The following is an 18471-nucleotide window of genomic DNA, read 5'->3' as shown; positions in this document are numbered from 1 at the left end:
CTCTTCTCCTCCACTCAGACTCTTTCTCTCCACATTGATTGCCAGGGGCAGAGTCCATTTCATACAGTCCTTGCTCTGTGACCCCATCTCCTCACTGGCCATTTGGAGAATATCTTTTTGTCGACTTTTTTTTTAGCCAGTTTGATGACTGGACACCCCAGGGCAGAAGGGTCTTTCTTGTTCTTAGTCAGATTCACCTGGGTGACCTCATCTGGTCCCAGGGTGTTAGTATACTCAGCCCTGACTTATCCCTTGAGCTCCAGACCCCAGACCTCCCTTATCAGTTTCTTTCCTTTGCTGTGTCTGAGCAGGGTTCTTGGTTCTCCTCTTCCCTAAAGCTAAGCAAGGCAGGCAGAGAGAAGAATGACAGTGGGGGAGGATGCAGAGGTGAAATCTTGACACTCTGGCGAATTACTACCCTGGGGAAGGACAATCCAAATGCACAAGAAACACCCCAGGCTGCACGTAGCCATAACCAACTGGGAGGCATGGAATTCCTGCAGGGATCATTGTAAATGGCATTTTGGGGCATGAAAAGAGCTGCTGAAGATTGTGGAAAAAAAAAATACAGGCAGAGGAAGATACTCCAAGGGAAGATCAGCCATTGGCCAAGTCAGGGCCAAATGTTCTGTCTTCTGAATCATTCTAACACCATGGCCTCATTTGATTTCTGGTGCTGGAACAAACATCCTGGCAAAAAGCTACTTAGGAAGAAAAGATGTATTTGGCTTATAGTTCCAGGTTACAGTTCAATATTGAGGAAGTCAGGCAAGAACTTAAAAGTATCAAATCCAGTCAAAAACAGAGAAAAAAACAAATATATCCTTTCCCGTCTCTTACACTGTTCAAGACCACTTGTCCAGGGAATGGTGCCTTGCACAGTGGGCTTGGTCTTTTACATTAATTAACAACCAAGACAATCGCCACAGACAGTCAACACACCAACCCTATCTAGATAATCCCTGAACAAATTTTCCCTAGCTGATTCTAGATTGTGTCACATTGACCCAAAATGAACCAGCATATACCCTCAGTGGATGCTCATGGAATGAAGATACAGCCCTGATATTTTATCTCCCAAGCCCTCTGAGACTGTGCATTGTGCTTGGCATTGCACATCTTACCGTTCACACTGAGTACCATGCTGACGGAGGCATATCCAATCGTGTTCCGAGCGACACACTCATAGCGACCTGCGTCCGCAGTGCCAACATCATGGATGGTTAAAAATCCTTCAGGGCTGATGTGAAATTTCCCACTTTCTGTTACCTGAACACCATCCTGGAGCAAAAGAATTACTGCGGTAAGACTGGGAAACAGAAGCTGCTTCTCTGGGAGAAAGAAACGCCCATCCACTGTGAAGACTCAAATGGAAACATCTCTGAGGCTATGTTTACATCTGCCCCAATCTTCCCAGGGAAGGAGACTTATTACTGCTCTCCCAAGTCCAACTCAACGAGATACGCTCTTCCATACACCCATCCTTTGCTAAGAACATAGCTAGGTGCAAAAGATGAAAACCGCTATATTGGGAGCACTTGTGGTCATTCCTAGAGGCCATGAGAATGGTGGAAAGGGCTCAGAGAAACAAGGCCTCTAGGAGAGCGGGCAATCCAGAGACGGAACTGGCAAGCCATGCACAGACCACAGCTGGGTCACTCTGGAGAAGGTTGGTGGGCAGCGAAGGAGCCAGAGAACTGGCACTCTGTGGACCCTCATGAGGTCGCTACACCATCTCCGCAAGCTCCTTTGTGTACAGTCTGTGGATGCTACCTAACAGTTGGCTAAATACGAAGAACAAAGAAAAATGAAGCAACAAAACCCAACTTCATTCCTTGAAGCTATAGGCCTATAGGATTTTCTGTTTCTGATGCTGGGATGTGTGTTTTGTTTCCAGTATCTTTATTATTAAGGCTGCCTTCGGGGTACTTTAAATACACACATCCTGCACTAGAGAGAGCCTGGGTGAGGAGTCAGCTCTTACCTTGTTCCAGGTGATGGCTGGCTCCGGTTCGCCCTGGGAGCTACAGGGCAGCTGCACATTGGTGCCCACCTCCACCGTCATGTCGCTTGGAATGCTGGCAAACACTGGGGTGACTAGAAGGCAAGTGTGGAGAATGAGGTGGCCCCTGATTCCTACCACAGAGCTTCAGAAGAGCAGAGCCCACAGAGGCCAGCCCAGGAGCCCTGCAAGTGAGCTGGATCGAGGTTTTGTTAGCTAAGGTAGGAAACTGTGGCTTAGCTGGCAAGCTAGGCTGCCCACGCTCCTTATCCCACACACACTACAGGAGGCTGCAGTATGCAATGTGGTACGGTCCACTGACAAAACACTGCTCCTGGTGTGAAAGACTCACCAGGCCAGAGCGGGAGCTTGACCGGCACCATTGTGGGATCCCACCATGGGGAACCCGCCAGAGCCCACTGAGTCTCCTGAGCAAGTACAGGAGGGGCAGTCCACAACATGCACAGTGGATATTATGGGTCTAGGAGCAAAACTAGGTTCATGGTATCCCCAAGGGCCTCACAGAAATCAAGAGTCTCAGGCTGCATCTAGCCGTCTGCCCAAATGTGCTTGCTAACAAAGCCAGCCTCTTTGAGACCAGCATGAGATGAACCAATGTCTTTAGAACAAGGGAAATGAAGATGCAAGTGCCTGTGAATCCCTCACGAACACAAGGACCACGGCTCTCAACAGAACACAGTGAGCAGAAGAGCTAGGGCTAGAATACTGATGCTGATGTCAGCTACAGGAAGTGTGTCACTGATGACGGACACGCACAGATCCACCAGGTCAACAGCACCTACCTCTGGGCTGTACAGTCAGGTGGGCCACGACCTTCTGTGAGCCGATGATGTTGACAGCCTGGCACTCATACTGGCCCTGGTCATGCAGGGCAACCCCAGAGATCCTGAGTGTGCCTGAGGATAGCACCAGGTGCCGCCTGTCCACTGAGAGCTGGCTCCCTACAAAGTGGGGCAAGACATCAGTTACCATGGATACAGAGGCTTTCAGGGTCAGGATCAGAGACAGGTGACTTAGAGAGAATGTTATCTGTGAAGATGACAGTGTCACTGGGCTGAATTTCTTGGATCAGGTACCAAATGCCCACTCCTGATCCAGTAAGCAGGCACTTATTCAATGTCCACATGTGGACTCCTACGGCTGCTGTTCATCCGTAAGTAAAGAGCCAAGGAATATCATATCCAAGGAATATCATAGACAAAAAAATATTATAGAAAGGGACAGAGAACAGAACCAAAAGCCAAAATTAGGAATGGGGACAAGACAAGGACTTAGGGTGCCTGTAGGGCTGACCCAAAGCTATGCCCCGAGAAACATACAAAAAGGTGACCTAGGCCCAGACTGTGCAGAAGTCAAGCCCCCTTGGAGGAGGAGGATGCTGGCATATGCTTTTGTGGATAAGCCTTTCCATCAGGCATCTTCCCTAGTCAGTCAAAAGGAAGTGTACAGCTGGCCTCTACCTCTGTCTGTTTCTCGGGATCCATGAGCAGGGCTCCTCAGAGGGAGGATTCAGTGGCCTTTTGGTTGAAGCCAAGGTAGCAGGTCATCTCCAGGGTCCCTGCCTAGGCTGCAGGGCAGGAACACCAGAGACCTACAGAGGTGTCCTTAATGGTCTTTCTCACCTGCCACTGCCACCATCTCATCCAACAGGATGAGCCTTCATCAGACCACAGGAGCCATGAACTGACCAAGTGCTAACAGATCACACACCAAGTGCAGGAAATCTGGGACGGCTCTGGCAGTCAGGGGATAAGCCCTGTTTTTGTGAGTTCTATGGGAACCTGGAAAAGTCTAGCCCCTACATGCTGAACCACTGCCCAGAAGACCCTGAGTCAATCCATGATGCCCACAGTGACCGTCCACGCTTCACTGCAAGGCAGGTTTTATGGAGGCCTCATCCTCTTCCAAAGCCGCAGCTCACTCACTTAGGAAAGAAACTGGTTTTGCCTGACCTAGAGGCAATAGCATGTGTCCTAGATAAACGAGAAGGTGGATGGTCCAGGGTGACATCTTACCTCCCTTGGTCCAGGCGATGACGGGCTGAGGGTAGCCCTTAGCTTCACACTGGAAGTCCACAGTCTGTCCTTCGATGACCACTCTGCTCTGAGGGGTCACGGTGAACTGAGGGAGGGCTGCAGGCAAACAGCATTGGAATGTGACACTAGAGACAACACCCTGTAAAGTCACCGTGTCTATTAGCAGCACAGCAAAAGGACTTGACCAAGGGTACCAAGTGTATCTTCGCAGTTCCTCCAAGATTAAAACCTTCCATCTTGGAAGGAAACTTAAGTCATAAGAGGCGTCTAAGGAGAAGGAGACTACTACAGGGAAGTTTGTGAAGGCCAGAAGTAAATAACTCAAAAGAGCTTCAGGAAGTCCCCCAAACTGACCAGACTCACTAGGCTTCTTCCTCAAGACTATATAAACAATAACACTTGAAAAAGACACTCAGACAGTCCCAGCTACCTGGAAGAAGCAGATACCAGCCAAACAGCCTCAAAGCAGCAGAGATCAGTCGAGCCAGGTAGAAAAATCAAAAACCAATGAGCTGCTTGGATGAGGCTCAGACAACTGAGCCAGCTGAATAGGATGCTCTGCACCCTGTTGAGCTGTCTGCAGGCTGTGCAGCATGCTTCAGTTCCCTGCTTTAGTGAGCTGTTACCCATGCTTGGGTGGGCATTGGGATGCAGTTGACTTTGATTTATTTCTCTTCACCCATATTCCTGTAAATAACCCCAATAAAAAACACTGGCCTACAAGTTGGACTTTGGTAATATCCGTACTTTGGTCTGCATTTACAGCTATATGCAAGGTACATATGGCTTTGTAATCTAAGAAAAGACACAGCTATACGCAGAGCGCTCATATTGGCTCATAATCACTGTGATCTTGGCAGTGTATACTGCATACATATACAACTGTGATGTCAGTACATTCAAAACTGTATACAAGGCTCACACACTGACCTACTAGCACCACAACCTCGGAGCGCACTCAGAGCTGTGTGCATGACACGCCCTGATTCACTTTTAGTGCCAGGTATTCATGTCCACATTTGCAGAGGCCAGTACCTGGGAGCTCTGGACACTGCAACCTCAAAGTCCTATTCTCCTAAAAAAAGCAGTCTAACCACCAAATCATGTGTGCTAGGCCAAATGAGATGGATATTATACATCTTAAAAAGGAAGGCGGAGCTGGAAAAATGGCTCAATTCCTAGAAGCCACATAAAGCAAAATTGGGCATGGTGCTAGGGAGGTGGGTCCATGAAGCTTCCTGGCCAGCCAGCCTAGCCTACTGGGTGATTTCCAGGGCAGTGAGAAACTGAGTCTTAAACAAAACAACCCAAAATTCCAAACCAGAACGATGCCAGACATGGTTCTCTGGTTTATAGATGTACAGCTACCCATATACAAATATACATAGGCATGTTCACACAAGCATGCACATATATACAGATCCAAATAGCTAGGCACGGTGGTGCACACCTTCATCCCAGCGCTGGAGAGTGGGACTAAAGTTCAAGGGCAGGCTAGGCCAGAAAGACCTAGTCTCTAAAAGCAAAGATAAGCGAAAGAGGAAATTAAGAAGCACAGAGAGGCTCAAAGCCCCGGGGCTGACGGCACAAAAGGATGCTCACCTTGTACAATGATGAAGGCCGTGGCATGGATGCTGTCCACACTGTTGGACGCGAAGCACGTGTACTCCCCACTGTCGCTCTGGGCCACATTCTGTATATACAGCCCTCCAGAGGGAGTGATATTCACTCGAGGGTCAACCGGCAAGGGTGTCCGGTCACCTCTGGTCCAGGTGATCTGCGGCAGAGGGTGGCCGGTGGCGCTGCACTCCAAAGTGACGCTCTCGCCCACCAGCACCTCTGTGTTCTGCGGCTGGATTACAAAAGTGGGTCGGGCTGTCACAAACAGAAATTGTCAATTAATTTCTTAGAGCTTCACAAGGTTTCTACTTGGCATTTTTGATGTCCAGGCTGTCCATTCGCCCTACCGGCTTCCAAAATAAGCACAACCAACATTTAATTACATAATTTTTTGTTGTCTTGCAAACATAAATATGCAGACGGGGCCGAGGAAATGGCTCCGTAGGCAATGAGACACTTGCCATATGAACACAGGGGCCCCGGTTTAAATGCCCAGCACACACAAGCTCAGATGTGCTAGGATCTATCATTGTAGCGCATATAAGGCAAGATGGGAAGCAGAAGTGGGATCCTCAGAAGCTAGAGGACAAGCTAGTTTGTCATATATAGTGGTGACCAACAAGAGACCCTGCTTCAAACATGGTACAAGGCATGCGTGGATCAACAGCCAAGGTTGCCCACTCACCCCCACAATGGGCCACACATGGGTCCACAGGGGAAAAAAGTGCAGAAAACAAAATGGTTCCCACACTCGGGTCAACCAAAGGCAGGCAACCTGTAGACAGTGGTCGCTATGGAAGAGCTGTATTTTTTTCTTCCAGACAGACCCTAAAGTCTCTGAAGAACCTTTACTTCTGTTTATTATAAATACCCTGGCAGCCTGATTAAACCTTTGTGGTTGTCATTATTGGCACAAAAAATTGCAGGATAAATTTAAACCATACAAAAATGTCCCTTTCATCACAAAAAGAAAAACGCAAATTGTGTCAACTCTAAATCTAGTGGAGGAATCCACGCCTTCGCTAGTATGTCTGCTAGGAAGACTTTCGCACACAGTGGGAACACAGCAGACATTGACAGTCTGCCTGGAGAGAGGTAGGTAGTCATGGATATAAGAGAGGAAGCTACCCTTCTTGAAACTCAACCTACACAAGATTTCTTAAGTTTGTATTAAGACATATGTACAGGTATCTTTTATTTTTTATAACTCCTGTGCTATTTCTTTTGGGTCCACAACCCTTATCCATAAACATGGAATCCAAAAAAAAAAAAACCCTCTAAAAACTGTTTTGCAAATTTTTTTTTAGTTTTTCTCCTTTAATATTTTATTTTTTTTCCTTTTTTTAATGAGAAAAGGAGAAAAAAAACAAGTTTCCACCTCCTTCCAGCCTTCCATTTCCCTCCCCCTCCTCCCACCCTTCTCCCCCTCCCCCTCCCTCTCCAGTCCAAAGAGCAGTCAGGGTTCCCTGCCCTGTGGTAAGTCCTAGGTCCTCCCCCCTCCGTCCATATCTAGGAAGGTGAACATCCAAACTGGCTAGGCTCCCACAAAGCCAGCACATTACGTAGGATCAAAACCCCGTGCCATTGTCCTTGGCGTCTCATCAGCCCTCACTGTTCGCCATGTTCAGAGAGTCCAGTTTTATCCCATGCTTTTTCAGTCACAGTCCAGCTGGCCTTGGTGAGCTCCCAGTAGATCACATAAGTAGCAGGAGGCACTTCTAGTTTCTATTGAGACTCTATATACAGCTTTCCTTGTGGGCATTAGATCATCCTAGGCTATAAGTTAGTAAATAGATTATGTTCTATGCTGCTTTTCTTTAAAATAAAACAAAACAAAAAATGAAAACAAACAAAAACAATCCCAAAGAGATTGTGACCCATAGGTTAAGAACTGCTGGGTTATGGGTCTGGCTCCACAGTGATCAGAGGCCAAGGACAGAGCACACAGACCAGAACAGTGCCTGTGCCTGTATAGCAGTGGTATAAAGGCCACAGCTGTGTTTCCTCTGGTTTGGACAGACGTTTTACACTTTAAATACTATATGCAAGCACCTTCAGCATAGGTATGCTAAATAAAAATCAGTATTTTAAAGTTTACTTTGAATAATTAAAGCCCTTGGCAAACAGAGGACTCAGTGCCCCAAAGCATGTGTTTGATGTGGCTGTGCAGGGACCTGCAGTGACACACGGCAGCCTCTCCTGGTTCCATGGCCATGTCTTACCTGTGGTAGTAACTCAGAGCTTCTGGGGATGCCCCTGCAGCAGGGGCTGCCATGGGTCTGAGGCAGGTTAGAATGACCTATATGACCTTACGTTTCAGGAATCCTGTGAGTCACTTGGGATGGGAACTTTACCATTGCAGACTTCACTGAGTGGGAGTGCAAAGAAAGGAGCCAGAAGTGGGTGGTTAGGGTGACCCTCACAAGCGACATACTCACTTACCTGGAGACCCCAAGTACCTGAGGGTCACTTCATGGGTTTTTGCCTCGCCAGCCACATTTTTTGCCATGCACTGGTAGACGCCCTCATCTGCCTCTTGTGTGTTCTGGATCATCAGCGTGCCATCGTCCAGTAAGTTTAAGCGTGAATCTGTCTTCATGCTCAGCTCATTACTATGGAGACAGAAACCAGTATGCTCACTGCTCAAGCAGATACTGTACCCCTCCCAGGGGTCAGTCCTACAGTGGGCTCTAAAGCTCTGGAAAGCAGGTGACACATGCCAGGCCCAGAGAACAAGAGTGACAACCTTCCAAGTATGTCCCCATCAGCAACTGTGACTTAGCAGTCACGTCTAGGAAAGTACACGTATGTGTTCATGATTACATGCCCAATCTAAATGCTTGAATGTGGTCCTAATTCCAAACAAGAAAAACATTTCCCTTATTTTTGTAATTTTTTTTAAATGTAGAAACACAGTTTTATATAATTAAAAGCAAGAAGCTAGGTATTACTCCCATACCTATAATCTTAGTATTGAGAGGTAGAGGCAGAAGAATCAGAACTTCAAGGTCCTCCTCCACTACATAGCAAGTTAGAACCCAACCTGAAATGCATGAAATTCTGTCTCCAACAAACAAAACCACTTCCAGGGCTCCTCTCTTAGCTCCTTCATCTGGGTATGCTTCTGACTTGGTCTCTTGGGAGGCAGCAACTCCTGGGTGCTTGTGGGTCAGCAGCAGGAATGCCAGGGAACCTCAGTCAGTGAGCAGCAAGCAGAGCTGGCACCAGAGGGCAGGCCTTGGGACTCTGACTCAAGGTCTTGCCATGTTTAGTTTTGTATTTTTAACTTAAGCATCATGTCTTCCATTTACAAACTAAAGGTATGAAGGGCTTGAGCCATACTGATGCTCCTCCCCGGTCTAACACAATCTTCTAATGGTGAGGCACAATTGTCTATATTCTGTCAATTATATTTTAAATAAATGCTGATTGGCCAGTAGCCAGGCAAAAAGTATATAGGAGGGACAACCAGACAGGAAGTAGAGGCGGGTCAATGAGAACAAGAGAATTTTGGGAAGAGGGAAGCTACCTCTGGAGTCCTGTCCAGACACAGAAGAAGCAAGATGTGACCTGCCCCACTGAAAAAGGTACTGAGCCATATGGCTAACACAGATAAGAATAATGGGCTAATGTAAGTTCTAAGAGTTAATAAGAAGCTTGAGCTAATGGGCCAATAGTTTATAACTAATGTAGACCTCTGTGTGATTTTCTTTGGGACATAATGACTGTGGGAACCGGGAAGAGAAAACTCTGTCAACATTCTAACACTTTAGAAACCCTCCTGGAGTTGCCCCTGATTTTCACTCCCATCAGCCCCAGAGCCACCCACAACATGGAGGTTTTTAAAGGATGAACATCTCTCACATTTCCCCCCTGCACAGCTTGGATCCAAGATCAATGTGACCAACTCAAAACCTGGCACAATCTTGTGGTCCTCACAACTCTGTTGTATCTTTCCACTGTGCCCCTGAACACTCTCAAACGTTGAGGGGTACACTCTCCTATTTGCTTTGTCTGTCAACAGAACTTTACCTAAGAGAGGTTCCTGTTGGCTGTGGAATCTGGGTCTCTGCTGGAACAAGGATAACTTGACAGTCAGTGTCTGAACCTTCTGTTCCTGAACTCGGCTAGTGATGTTCTCAAGGAGGCCTATCTGCTTCCCAAAGGCTGGACATAGTCAGTGAGTTTGGCATGAACACACTGCAAACCAGACCATGAGTGCAATTCTCACTCTTGGCACAAATGGATATAAGAGGCAATTACATGAGGCTTTTGTACTCAGAATTTCCCTCTAAGGATTTCACCTTCAAAATTTAAGTTTAAAGATGCTTTATGTCACCACATAGTGTCCTATCACTAGGCATCTTGACCATATTCTAGACTGGGTCTGGCCTATATCATAATCATTAGTGCCTGCTCCAACCCCTCTCCCCTACTTTCTGTGCCTGCTCCCCTCCCACACTGAACCCAACACCCAGCTCTCAGATCCAGCTGCAGGGATGCTCCCACAGCTGGGCCCAAGTGCCAGCATGCAGACAACCTCTTCTGCCTTTCATGAACAACTGCTACAAGGTGAGAGGCAGTCACAGCCATGTTTGCAGAATGAAGAGAAGCTCATTTACTCAGGGCAAGACTCCAGAAGCCCAAGAGGGACTATGTAGACTCATCATAGCCTGCAAACTCAGGTCTCAAAGAAGACATGGACCAATGACATCAGCTGCCTCCAACCCCAGGAAGTCCATCATCACGGCTCAGGTCCAAAACCTTACTATATCTTGAAACACTAGAGGCCTTGGCTAGAGAACAGGTAGGCATGAATAAACATACAGCATTTCCCCAGCTCCCACTTGATGGGGTAAGAAAGTTCCAGAATGCTGCCAGGTCAGTGATAGACCAGGGGAAAGAGACCTGTGGCCTACTAGGAATGAGTCTCAGTGGTGAGAAAGGCCTTTTCCCAGTAACTCAGGCTCCAGTCAGCTGCTGTGTGGAAGAGGGAAGGTATGGAATCTTTTCTTCCTTTCCATCTCCCTACATAGAAGGGGAAGGTGTCTGTCAAGGATGGGGAGCCCTATGGGAATACATGGGCTCCTCCTGAAAAGACCCCCAGGGCTTCAGGGACATTTCTGCTCTACACACAACTCACTTGTTTCGAAGCCAGATGATCTCAGGTTTGGGGTTGCCCTCAGCCCTGCAGGTAAAGTACACTGTGTTCCCTGATGTGACATCTGCGTCCTGTGGCTCTGACGTGATCCGGGGTCGTTCTACATGCAAGAAATGAACACCATGGAGAAACATGAGGCTCACACAGATGGGAACCCAAATCAGAATCCTCATGACCAGGTGATACTGCAAGGCCAAATACACATCTCAACACAGACACCCCTGCAAAAATGATACGCTGTCTTCCCCAAATTTTAGCCTTCTATGACAGAAGACAAGTCAGTTCATTGGCAATATCTGAAGTAAGACTGGACTCTTGGGGTCATACTGGTCCTTCAGCAGGGATTCCAGGACCCACTCACCACAGTTCAGCTCTTCTGGAGTGATGGTCGCCACAGAGCGTCCTTGGATGCGTCTTGGATACTCGCAGGTGGCTGCTGCCTGCGCGTTCCCAGACTGGGCGTAGGTCTTCAGCAGATCTGCCAACCACAGTATTTCACAGTCGCAGTGAAGCGCATTTGAGTCCAATCGCCTAGGGAAAGAAGTCATGAAGATATCCAGGAGTTTAGGAGACTCCATCCTGGGTAGATCAACGTTCAGGTTCTGGAGCCTCAAGGGATGTCAAAGATGATGAGCATCTGGGCGTTGATCATGAAAGGAATTAGTTTTCATAGGAAAGAATCTGAAGGGCTGAGAGGGGTGGTAATGGTCAAGTATCTACAGAAAAGCCTGAGAGTCTAAAGCCCTGAGAAGAAGTGAAGAAGTGAAGTCAACCAGTGACCAAACAGTTAGCTTCAAACCCAGGAATGGGCTGCGAATTTAACCCAGTAGGAGAACATTTGCCCGCCATGCTGGAGGCCCTAGGTTCAATCTGAACACACCAAAAGCAAAACAAACAAACAAAAAAACATGGCAGGTATGAGTCAGATAAGTCGCAGACTTTCCTGAGAGTCAGTGACAGGTCACAACAATACTCCAGAGCAGTTTATATCTATGGGAGCATCAAACAGCAGAGTTCTATCTCATGGCTGAGGCAGCTCCAGGGTAACAGCACTGTGAGGACAAGCTCTGCCTCCCTAGCTGGAGCCGGCAGGATCCCTCACTGTGAAAATTGCTCCACCCAAAGGCAAGGCCTTTGGGATTCAGGTGGGGACCTGATAGGCTATGAGGCACATGTCTGAATATTATCAGATGTAAAGAGGCAAGCCGTTTCCACCTTAAGAGTGACTTAAATGGAAACAGGAACTTAGCTGGGGAGCATAATCAATCAAGGGATTGAATTATGGATAAAACCACTATAAGGTACACACTCCACAACCCAAGACAAGACAAATGCTTACTTCACATTTGTCCAGGGCATTAGCTCAGAGGAGACAGGGACCCAGAACTGGTACCACTCCACAAATCAATATCCCCTGGCAGAAATACAACAAACAAGATGCATCACCCCAAGCTCAGGTAAGAAACGGATACTGGGTTGGACAAGAGCCGTCGCTTACTGGGGTACCCAGTCTGCAATCCACTTCTGAACAGCAAGACCCTACAAGTCCAAAGAGGACCAAGGGGGCAGCGGGGAGTCTGGATGGGCAATTCAGCACGGCACACGTGCCCAGTCCACCCCAGCCATCTTCTGAGTGAGCTAGAAGGAGGCCACATACCATCTTGACTGCTCTTTGAAAGTGAGCCTTTCAGTGAGGGCAAAGGGCAACTCTTATAAGCTTAGCCTTGATCTCCAAATCTAGGACGTTAATGTTTGAGCAATGCAGAGCCAGCCAGATAAGGAATGTGTTGGGCTAGAAGGGCTGGTATTCCTCTAAAAGAGCAGCTGTACACGGGGAAATCCATATGCAAGCTAGTCCATGGGTCACCCCATCCTTTGCCTTGGGTCCCCCTGAAATATATGTGCCAACGTCTTCCTCTCTACTTATCCACCAGAGATAGGAGGTTTTCATCCTATCTTCCTACCCCGAATGTGGATTCACTTTGCCTGGTAATTTTTTTCTGAAGAAAGAGGTTTTGACTCGTGGACGATAACCCAACAGCTTACTTAGAGATGAAGTCATGAGCACTGGAGCCCATTAGAGACACTGCACAGTTCAGTGACACCTTAACTGGGCAAGTGCTCTATAGAGACCACAGGTCAACAATCAAGATTGTTAAAAAACTCCATGAGCACTAAAATACCTTGATTGTATTATAATAGTAAGTATGCAAAGCTGATTTCAGGAGGCCTTAAAAGAAAACCGAGTAGGTACCAGTCTGTTAACTCAGGGAAACGAATTTCAAGAAAAAGAACTGGAGGCCTAAACATGAAGATGTTTCCACTCTGCCATCCTCACCAATAAAATATGTACCTTGCATATTTAAACGTCATTTTAAACACTGTCTCAAGATCCTTATTAGCGGACCAGCCTGCTGGTACACGTGAGTCATCTGCCCGCCTCTTCACACCCACATAGACTCAACAGGCCCGCCTTCCCGACATTTGGATGTCTCTGAAGACTTTTCTGAAGCTGGAGATTCTCTGGCCAGACCAGAGAACGGTCCAGATGAATGAACTAGGAGAGAGGGCATCATCCCACAGACACAGAGGCAGCAGACACCCAAAAGCACACTTACAGCCTTTTCATGGACTCCAAGTGGCTGAATGTCCCAGGAACCAAGTGTGTAATACGGTTGTTGTGTAAAAATCTGTGGAAAGAGTAAATAGAACAAAGCTACATGAGAAACAATCAAACACACGAAACTTCCTAAGCATGCCAAAAGGAGCCAAGAGGTCACATGTCTCATCGATTGTGTTTACTTAGTATGAGTGAATTGATAGCTATGTGCTCCAGGTCAAAAAATAACTGGATCTCTTTCCTATTTTATTACCAGGCCCAGACGCCTACTTCCGATTATTAGCCAAAAGATTAATTTTAGACCAAGGAGTGTCAAGCAAACGTTGACCGTTCCGGCAGCATGAGCTGGGCCCTGACTACAAATTAAAGAGAGAAGCTGAACTCACAATCTCTCCAGCTTCGGCAGGTGCTGGAAGGATTCCGGGTCCAGAGTTTCTATCTGATTGAAGTGCAGGTACCTAGGGGATTGAAAAAGCAGAACAATGTGAACGACCTACCGAACTTTGCAACCCAGAATTATGGCTCCGACATTTTTTCCACTCATCCACATGTCACTAGGTACTGCCCCGTGCTCTGTACAGGTGTGCAGACAGGAAGACACAGGTGAGAGCGGCAGGCTGTCTTATAGTCGCTTGACCCACAGGTGACACCTCAGGACTTAGCAAGCCCTGGGTCTCCATGAACCCAAGTGGTTGGGATAGTGGCCCAGCCACTTCATATCAATCTATAAAATACCCAGCGACAGGTAACAAGGAAGAACCAAAAGCAGCCTAGCAGACAGGACCCCTATCCATGGGCGTGCACAGGACTCCTGCACTCTAAGCTGTCAATGCTTCCACATGACACTGAGAACACAGTAGTTATAGAACCAGGCACCGAAGCAGGAGATGAGATGAGGTGGTGAACTCCCCCCGGGTCCTTGGTCATACAGAATACCCAGAGTCCATACTCCTTTCTATTTAAGATGTCTCCTTAGTTCAAACAATTTACAATTCCATTCTCCAGAAAGCTAGTTCGCTCATTTTGAAAGTTGGTGGGACTTTTTTCGCTCAATAAAACATTGGTCATCTTTCCTACCAAGACTTCATTGGCCTAGAGAAAAGCCTTCACGCAGGTAGCCATGGTAACAGATACTTCCGTTCAAACAAGGGCCAGAGACAGAAACAAGCAGCGGAGCCAACACGCAGCCTAGTTCACCACAACTCCACATAAAGCCTTGTTCTCCGAACTCATTTTTATTAGCTCCGAGATTAGCATGACTTCTGGGTTCCCAGATGAGTTTCTTTCCCTGGCCACTCCCCAGGCATAACTAACCCAGAGTCTCCTAAACTCTGGAGGCCACAGTCTACAGTCTGTCTCTCCTTCCTTGGGCACACAGCACCATGGCCCCCTGACCCTCCTCGAGTGCAGGAGGGTACCCCTCACTCCCATGTGACAATATGTTTGCAAGACAAGAAAGAGAAAGGACATTGAGGTCAGTGATTGTTCCAGCACTGAATCTGATGCAAGAATACCAAAGGAGGCAGGACCAAAGAGAAATCCTCAGTCCCCATCATGTGTGCCTGGTGTGTGCTAGGAAGCTGTGGCCAATTCCTTATAGACCCCACATCCTGGGGGCTCACATGAACTGCCAACACTGGGGAGCTGCTGGGGAGTCTCTGGTTGAACCTGTGAGTCCTCAGCTAAGCTGGAAGAAGAAGTGGGAACAAAAGCGGGATATTCGAGACTCCCAGGCAGGTAGCATGGTTTGTGTTCAAAACCCTTTATCCTGCGTGAAGTGTGGACAGGTGGGCCTCAGACATCCTGCCCTAAGAAGCACCAGGGACAGTGGTTTTCAGAGTTTGTAAACCTCTGGACTGCTGGGGCTCCAGGTAGACTCTGGGCACCATCACCCTTCACTGTACGGCTGAGAAAATGGAGGACAGGGAGTGACTCCTCGTGGAAATGGAGCACCATTGCTGACTCAGTGTGTGGCAATGAAAGGATGACGAGGGTCCCCTGAGGACCCATCTGAAAATGCACCGTCCCAGGGCTCTCCACCCAGGCTTCCCCTGCCTCACGGTTCCCACTGTCCCTGCTGAGTGGCTAGGACCTGCAACTTCTGCAGGCGAGGGAAGAGAGTCTGAGGTAGAGCCAGCAGGCACTCTTCCCAGTCTCAGACTCCACACAGACCTCAGACAGAGCCTGAGGCCTGAAGCCTTTTTGACATACTGACCTGCTCCTCTGGCCATGCCTGCAAGGGGTCCTTTGTCCCCAAGTCCACTATGGTACTCAGTTCTCAGAAAGAAAGCCGAGCCCCAGCAACAGCAACCTGCCTCCCCTAGTATGGGGTTTTCTAAAACCCCTGCTGACTCAGAATGCTGCTCCCTGTCACCAGAAAGCCTCACTGGCTACTTCACAGAAGTCACTCAAACCCGCTTGCTCTTTATTCCCCCTGGCTGGGCTCTGTCACTGGACTCGCTGCCAGCTAAGTACCAGGATGACTTCGAGAAAACAGAATGTGCCCCTTTGTAAATGCCCACAGCAGCAAGTCTCCAGATTTCCAGGAGTTTTTGCAATAAACCTGGATTCCTTATTTCATCTGTCTGAAGAAATTTATGCAAGGCCTTACAAATAGTCTCTTCTGAACACGCGTGTGCCCCTCCCTAGGCTCCCAGACCTGCCTAATGACTAAGCCACATAATGACCTATGTGGATAGAGGTATATCACGCGGGCTGCTGCAGCGCATAGCCCTGCCTGCTGCTGCCCTGATCCAGGATAACACGGGAACAGGCACAGGACTAGAGTACAAGGCTACTCATTCAGTACATCTAACAGCTGTTTTCCATCCATGAAATTGTAAAGCCAAGATAGCCTAAAATCCCACAAGGATTGCCTCAGCTTACTGAGTGGAAGGTCGCTAGCCAGACACATAAACCAGAAAATCCTTCGCAACTTTACTGGCACTTCATGCAGATAAAAACAAAACAAAACAAAAAGCACAATGACTTATTTTATAACAAAGTGCAAGTTCATATGTGTCTAAGGAAAGAGAGGGCACTTTGGCACACTCAGCACCTACAAGGGGGTAAGGCATGTGGTCTCCAAAAGAATGGCACCCCATGGCCGAAACCGCACATGGCTCTGAACACAGATCCTGTCCCCTACTGGACACTCCTACCACAACAGAATCTAGCTTGGGCTTGTTTGCATGTCTGTGTTTCCACCACCACGTGAACACCAAATTTCTTACTGTTGGACAGGAAAGCAAGTTACGTTCCTGTTACTGCAAATGGTGAACCCAGGGCCAGGCTCTGGTGCCGAGATGAAACACAGTAATGTCTGCTCTCGGGTGGGCGCAGGGTTGCAAGGTGGGTGAAAAACGCCCACTGCTGCTTCTCCTCGTCATGCACATCCTCCCTGCACCCCGGGAAGTACAGACATGCATCATGCAATCAGTCATCTGTCCCTAAGGGAGGCAGGAAGGCAGATGGCAGGGAGGGGACACTTACAGTTGCTCTAGAGAGGCAAGTCCCTTAAATGCTTGCCTGTCAATTGACTGGATCTCATTCTTGTACAAATAGCTGAAACAAGAAACATGGAGGAGTATTAGCATACACATGAGCGCTCACCTCCAGGGGGGAAGAACTGAGCAGGCACAAGGAGAACAGTTTAAAATCAATGACTGCAGGAGGGCACAAACAAGACATTACGCTGCGGGTACCAGGCCACTCTCAATAGTCAACTTCTCTTAACTTCAAGGATCAAGAGCAAGGGGGTCCACAGATTCTCCTATGTATCTACTGAGGTCCTGACATCTGCTTCCAAGCCTGGGAAGATAAAATGATTTCTCTCCACATATACAAGGCATTGTCTGTAAGATCACAGCCAGCACTTCAATGAAAAAGAAACACCAGCACAGCTCTGGGAAAACAGGGTGTCTTGAATTTCTCTCCCACCCAGAGCCCATTCTTCTATAGCAGATGACTCCTTCCCAAGAGTCATGTGTGCTACAGAGTCTGTTTGGATTGGCCTATAATCCAAGAAGGGACTTCACATTTCTAGATGGTTGAAATTAAAAGAAATAATTATATTTCATGCTAACAGGAGCACTGCGTGACGTTCCTAAGTCAGGGTCCTTCAACAGTCCATGGGAGCAGGATACAATGATCCTTCCATAGGTTCCTTCGCCTTCGTTCTGCATGAAGGGTGACCAAATACAAACCCCTGATCATCTGCAGAGAAATCCCAACCTGACTCAGCATAGGCAAGGATTGCCACTGTGATGTGCCATAGTTCCAGAAGGAGCTACCTCGGTGTGACATCTCAACATGTGGACAAGCCAGGCCTGCACTGTCCCTCAGCGCCTACACCTTGGTAGCGATCCGGGTGGCTATGGAGGGCACTATGACTTAGAGATGATTCCCCTGGCCTCGGGGATTGGCGGGTCTGCCACGTCCTTTATTATAAATGGTTTGTCATCATTTGTGACTCAGGCAGAGGTCAAGTCAAAGGCAAACTCCCTGCTAGGAGAAACTAACACTTCAAGCTGATGGCTTGAACTATTAGATGAACTACTGTGTTCATCTAGTTTCCATGAACATACATCAAGGGTGTGTGTGTTGTATGATGAAATTAAAAAGGATATCATGGAAACAGAGAATGGGACATTAAGGGAAGTGGGAAGCAGAGGGGATAATGAATTTCGGTAAGGACGGAGCAGAAGTTGGGGTTGATGGAAGGGGGAAGCCAGTGGGAGAGAAGGCACACTGAGGGCAATGGAGTCTAGAAACCAATGAGAAAGCGTCATGACACCTGTGTATGAAGACGCCATAATAAAACGCAGTATTTTGTGAGCTAACATTAATAAACATAGAAAATTAAAACTGAAAAATATGAATAGCAACAAACAAAAAGATATGTGAGAAAAAGGGAAATAAAATTAAAAACAGACAACATTCTTTGTCTTAATTCTTGGTGTACGACATGTCCAGGATCCCACTTCATGGGACTGGACCTTCTCAAAGGGTC

The 18471-nt window shown here is 47.7% G+C and overlaps 1 protein-coding gene across 2 annotated transcripts in view; it reads right to left on the bottom strand.

Moving 5' to 3' along the window:
* Pxdn (peroxidasin) overlaps positions 1-18471 on the bottom strand; it is a 75293-nt gene that overhangs the window by 19392 nt on the left and 37430 nt on the right. The window contains exons 4-14 of one of the 2 annotated variants that reach the window (XM_075984172.1): positions 16953-17024; positions 13847-13918; positions 13459-13530; positions 11202-11371; positions 10823-10940; positions 8122-8291; positions 5662-5934; positions 4039-4155; positions 2806-2964; positions 1985-2097; positions 1125-1281 (exon numbers count right to left, since the gene is read on the bottom strand). In XM_075984172.1, the coding sequence (XP_075840287.1) occupies positions 1125-1281; positions 1985-2097; positions 2806-2964; positions 4039-4155; positions 5662-5934; positions 8122-8291; positions 10823-10940; positions 11202-11371; positions 13459-13530; positions 13847-13918; positions 16953-17024 (1493 nt within the window). The remainder of the gene's footprint in view (positions 1-1124; positions 1282-1984; positions 2098-2805; positions 2965-4038; positions 4156-5661; positions 5935-8121; positions 8292-10822; positions 10941-11201; positions 11372-13458; positions 13531-13846; positions 13919-16952; positions 17025-18471) is intronic. The other variant, XM_075984171.1, reaches the window with a different exon arrangement.

Source organism: Microtus pennsylvanicus, chromosome 8 (assembly GCF_037038515.1).
Source record: "Microtus pennsylvanicus isolate mMicPen1 chromosome 8, mMicPen1.hap1, whole genome shotgun sequence".
Taxonomy (NCBI): domain Eukaryota; kingdom Metazoa; phylum Chordata; class Mammalia; order Rodentia; family Cricetidae; genus Microtus; species Microtus pennsylvanicus.
This window is presented reverse-complemented; position numbering and strand designations above follow the sequence as displayed.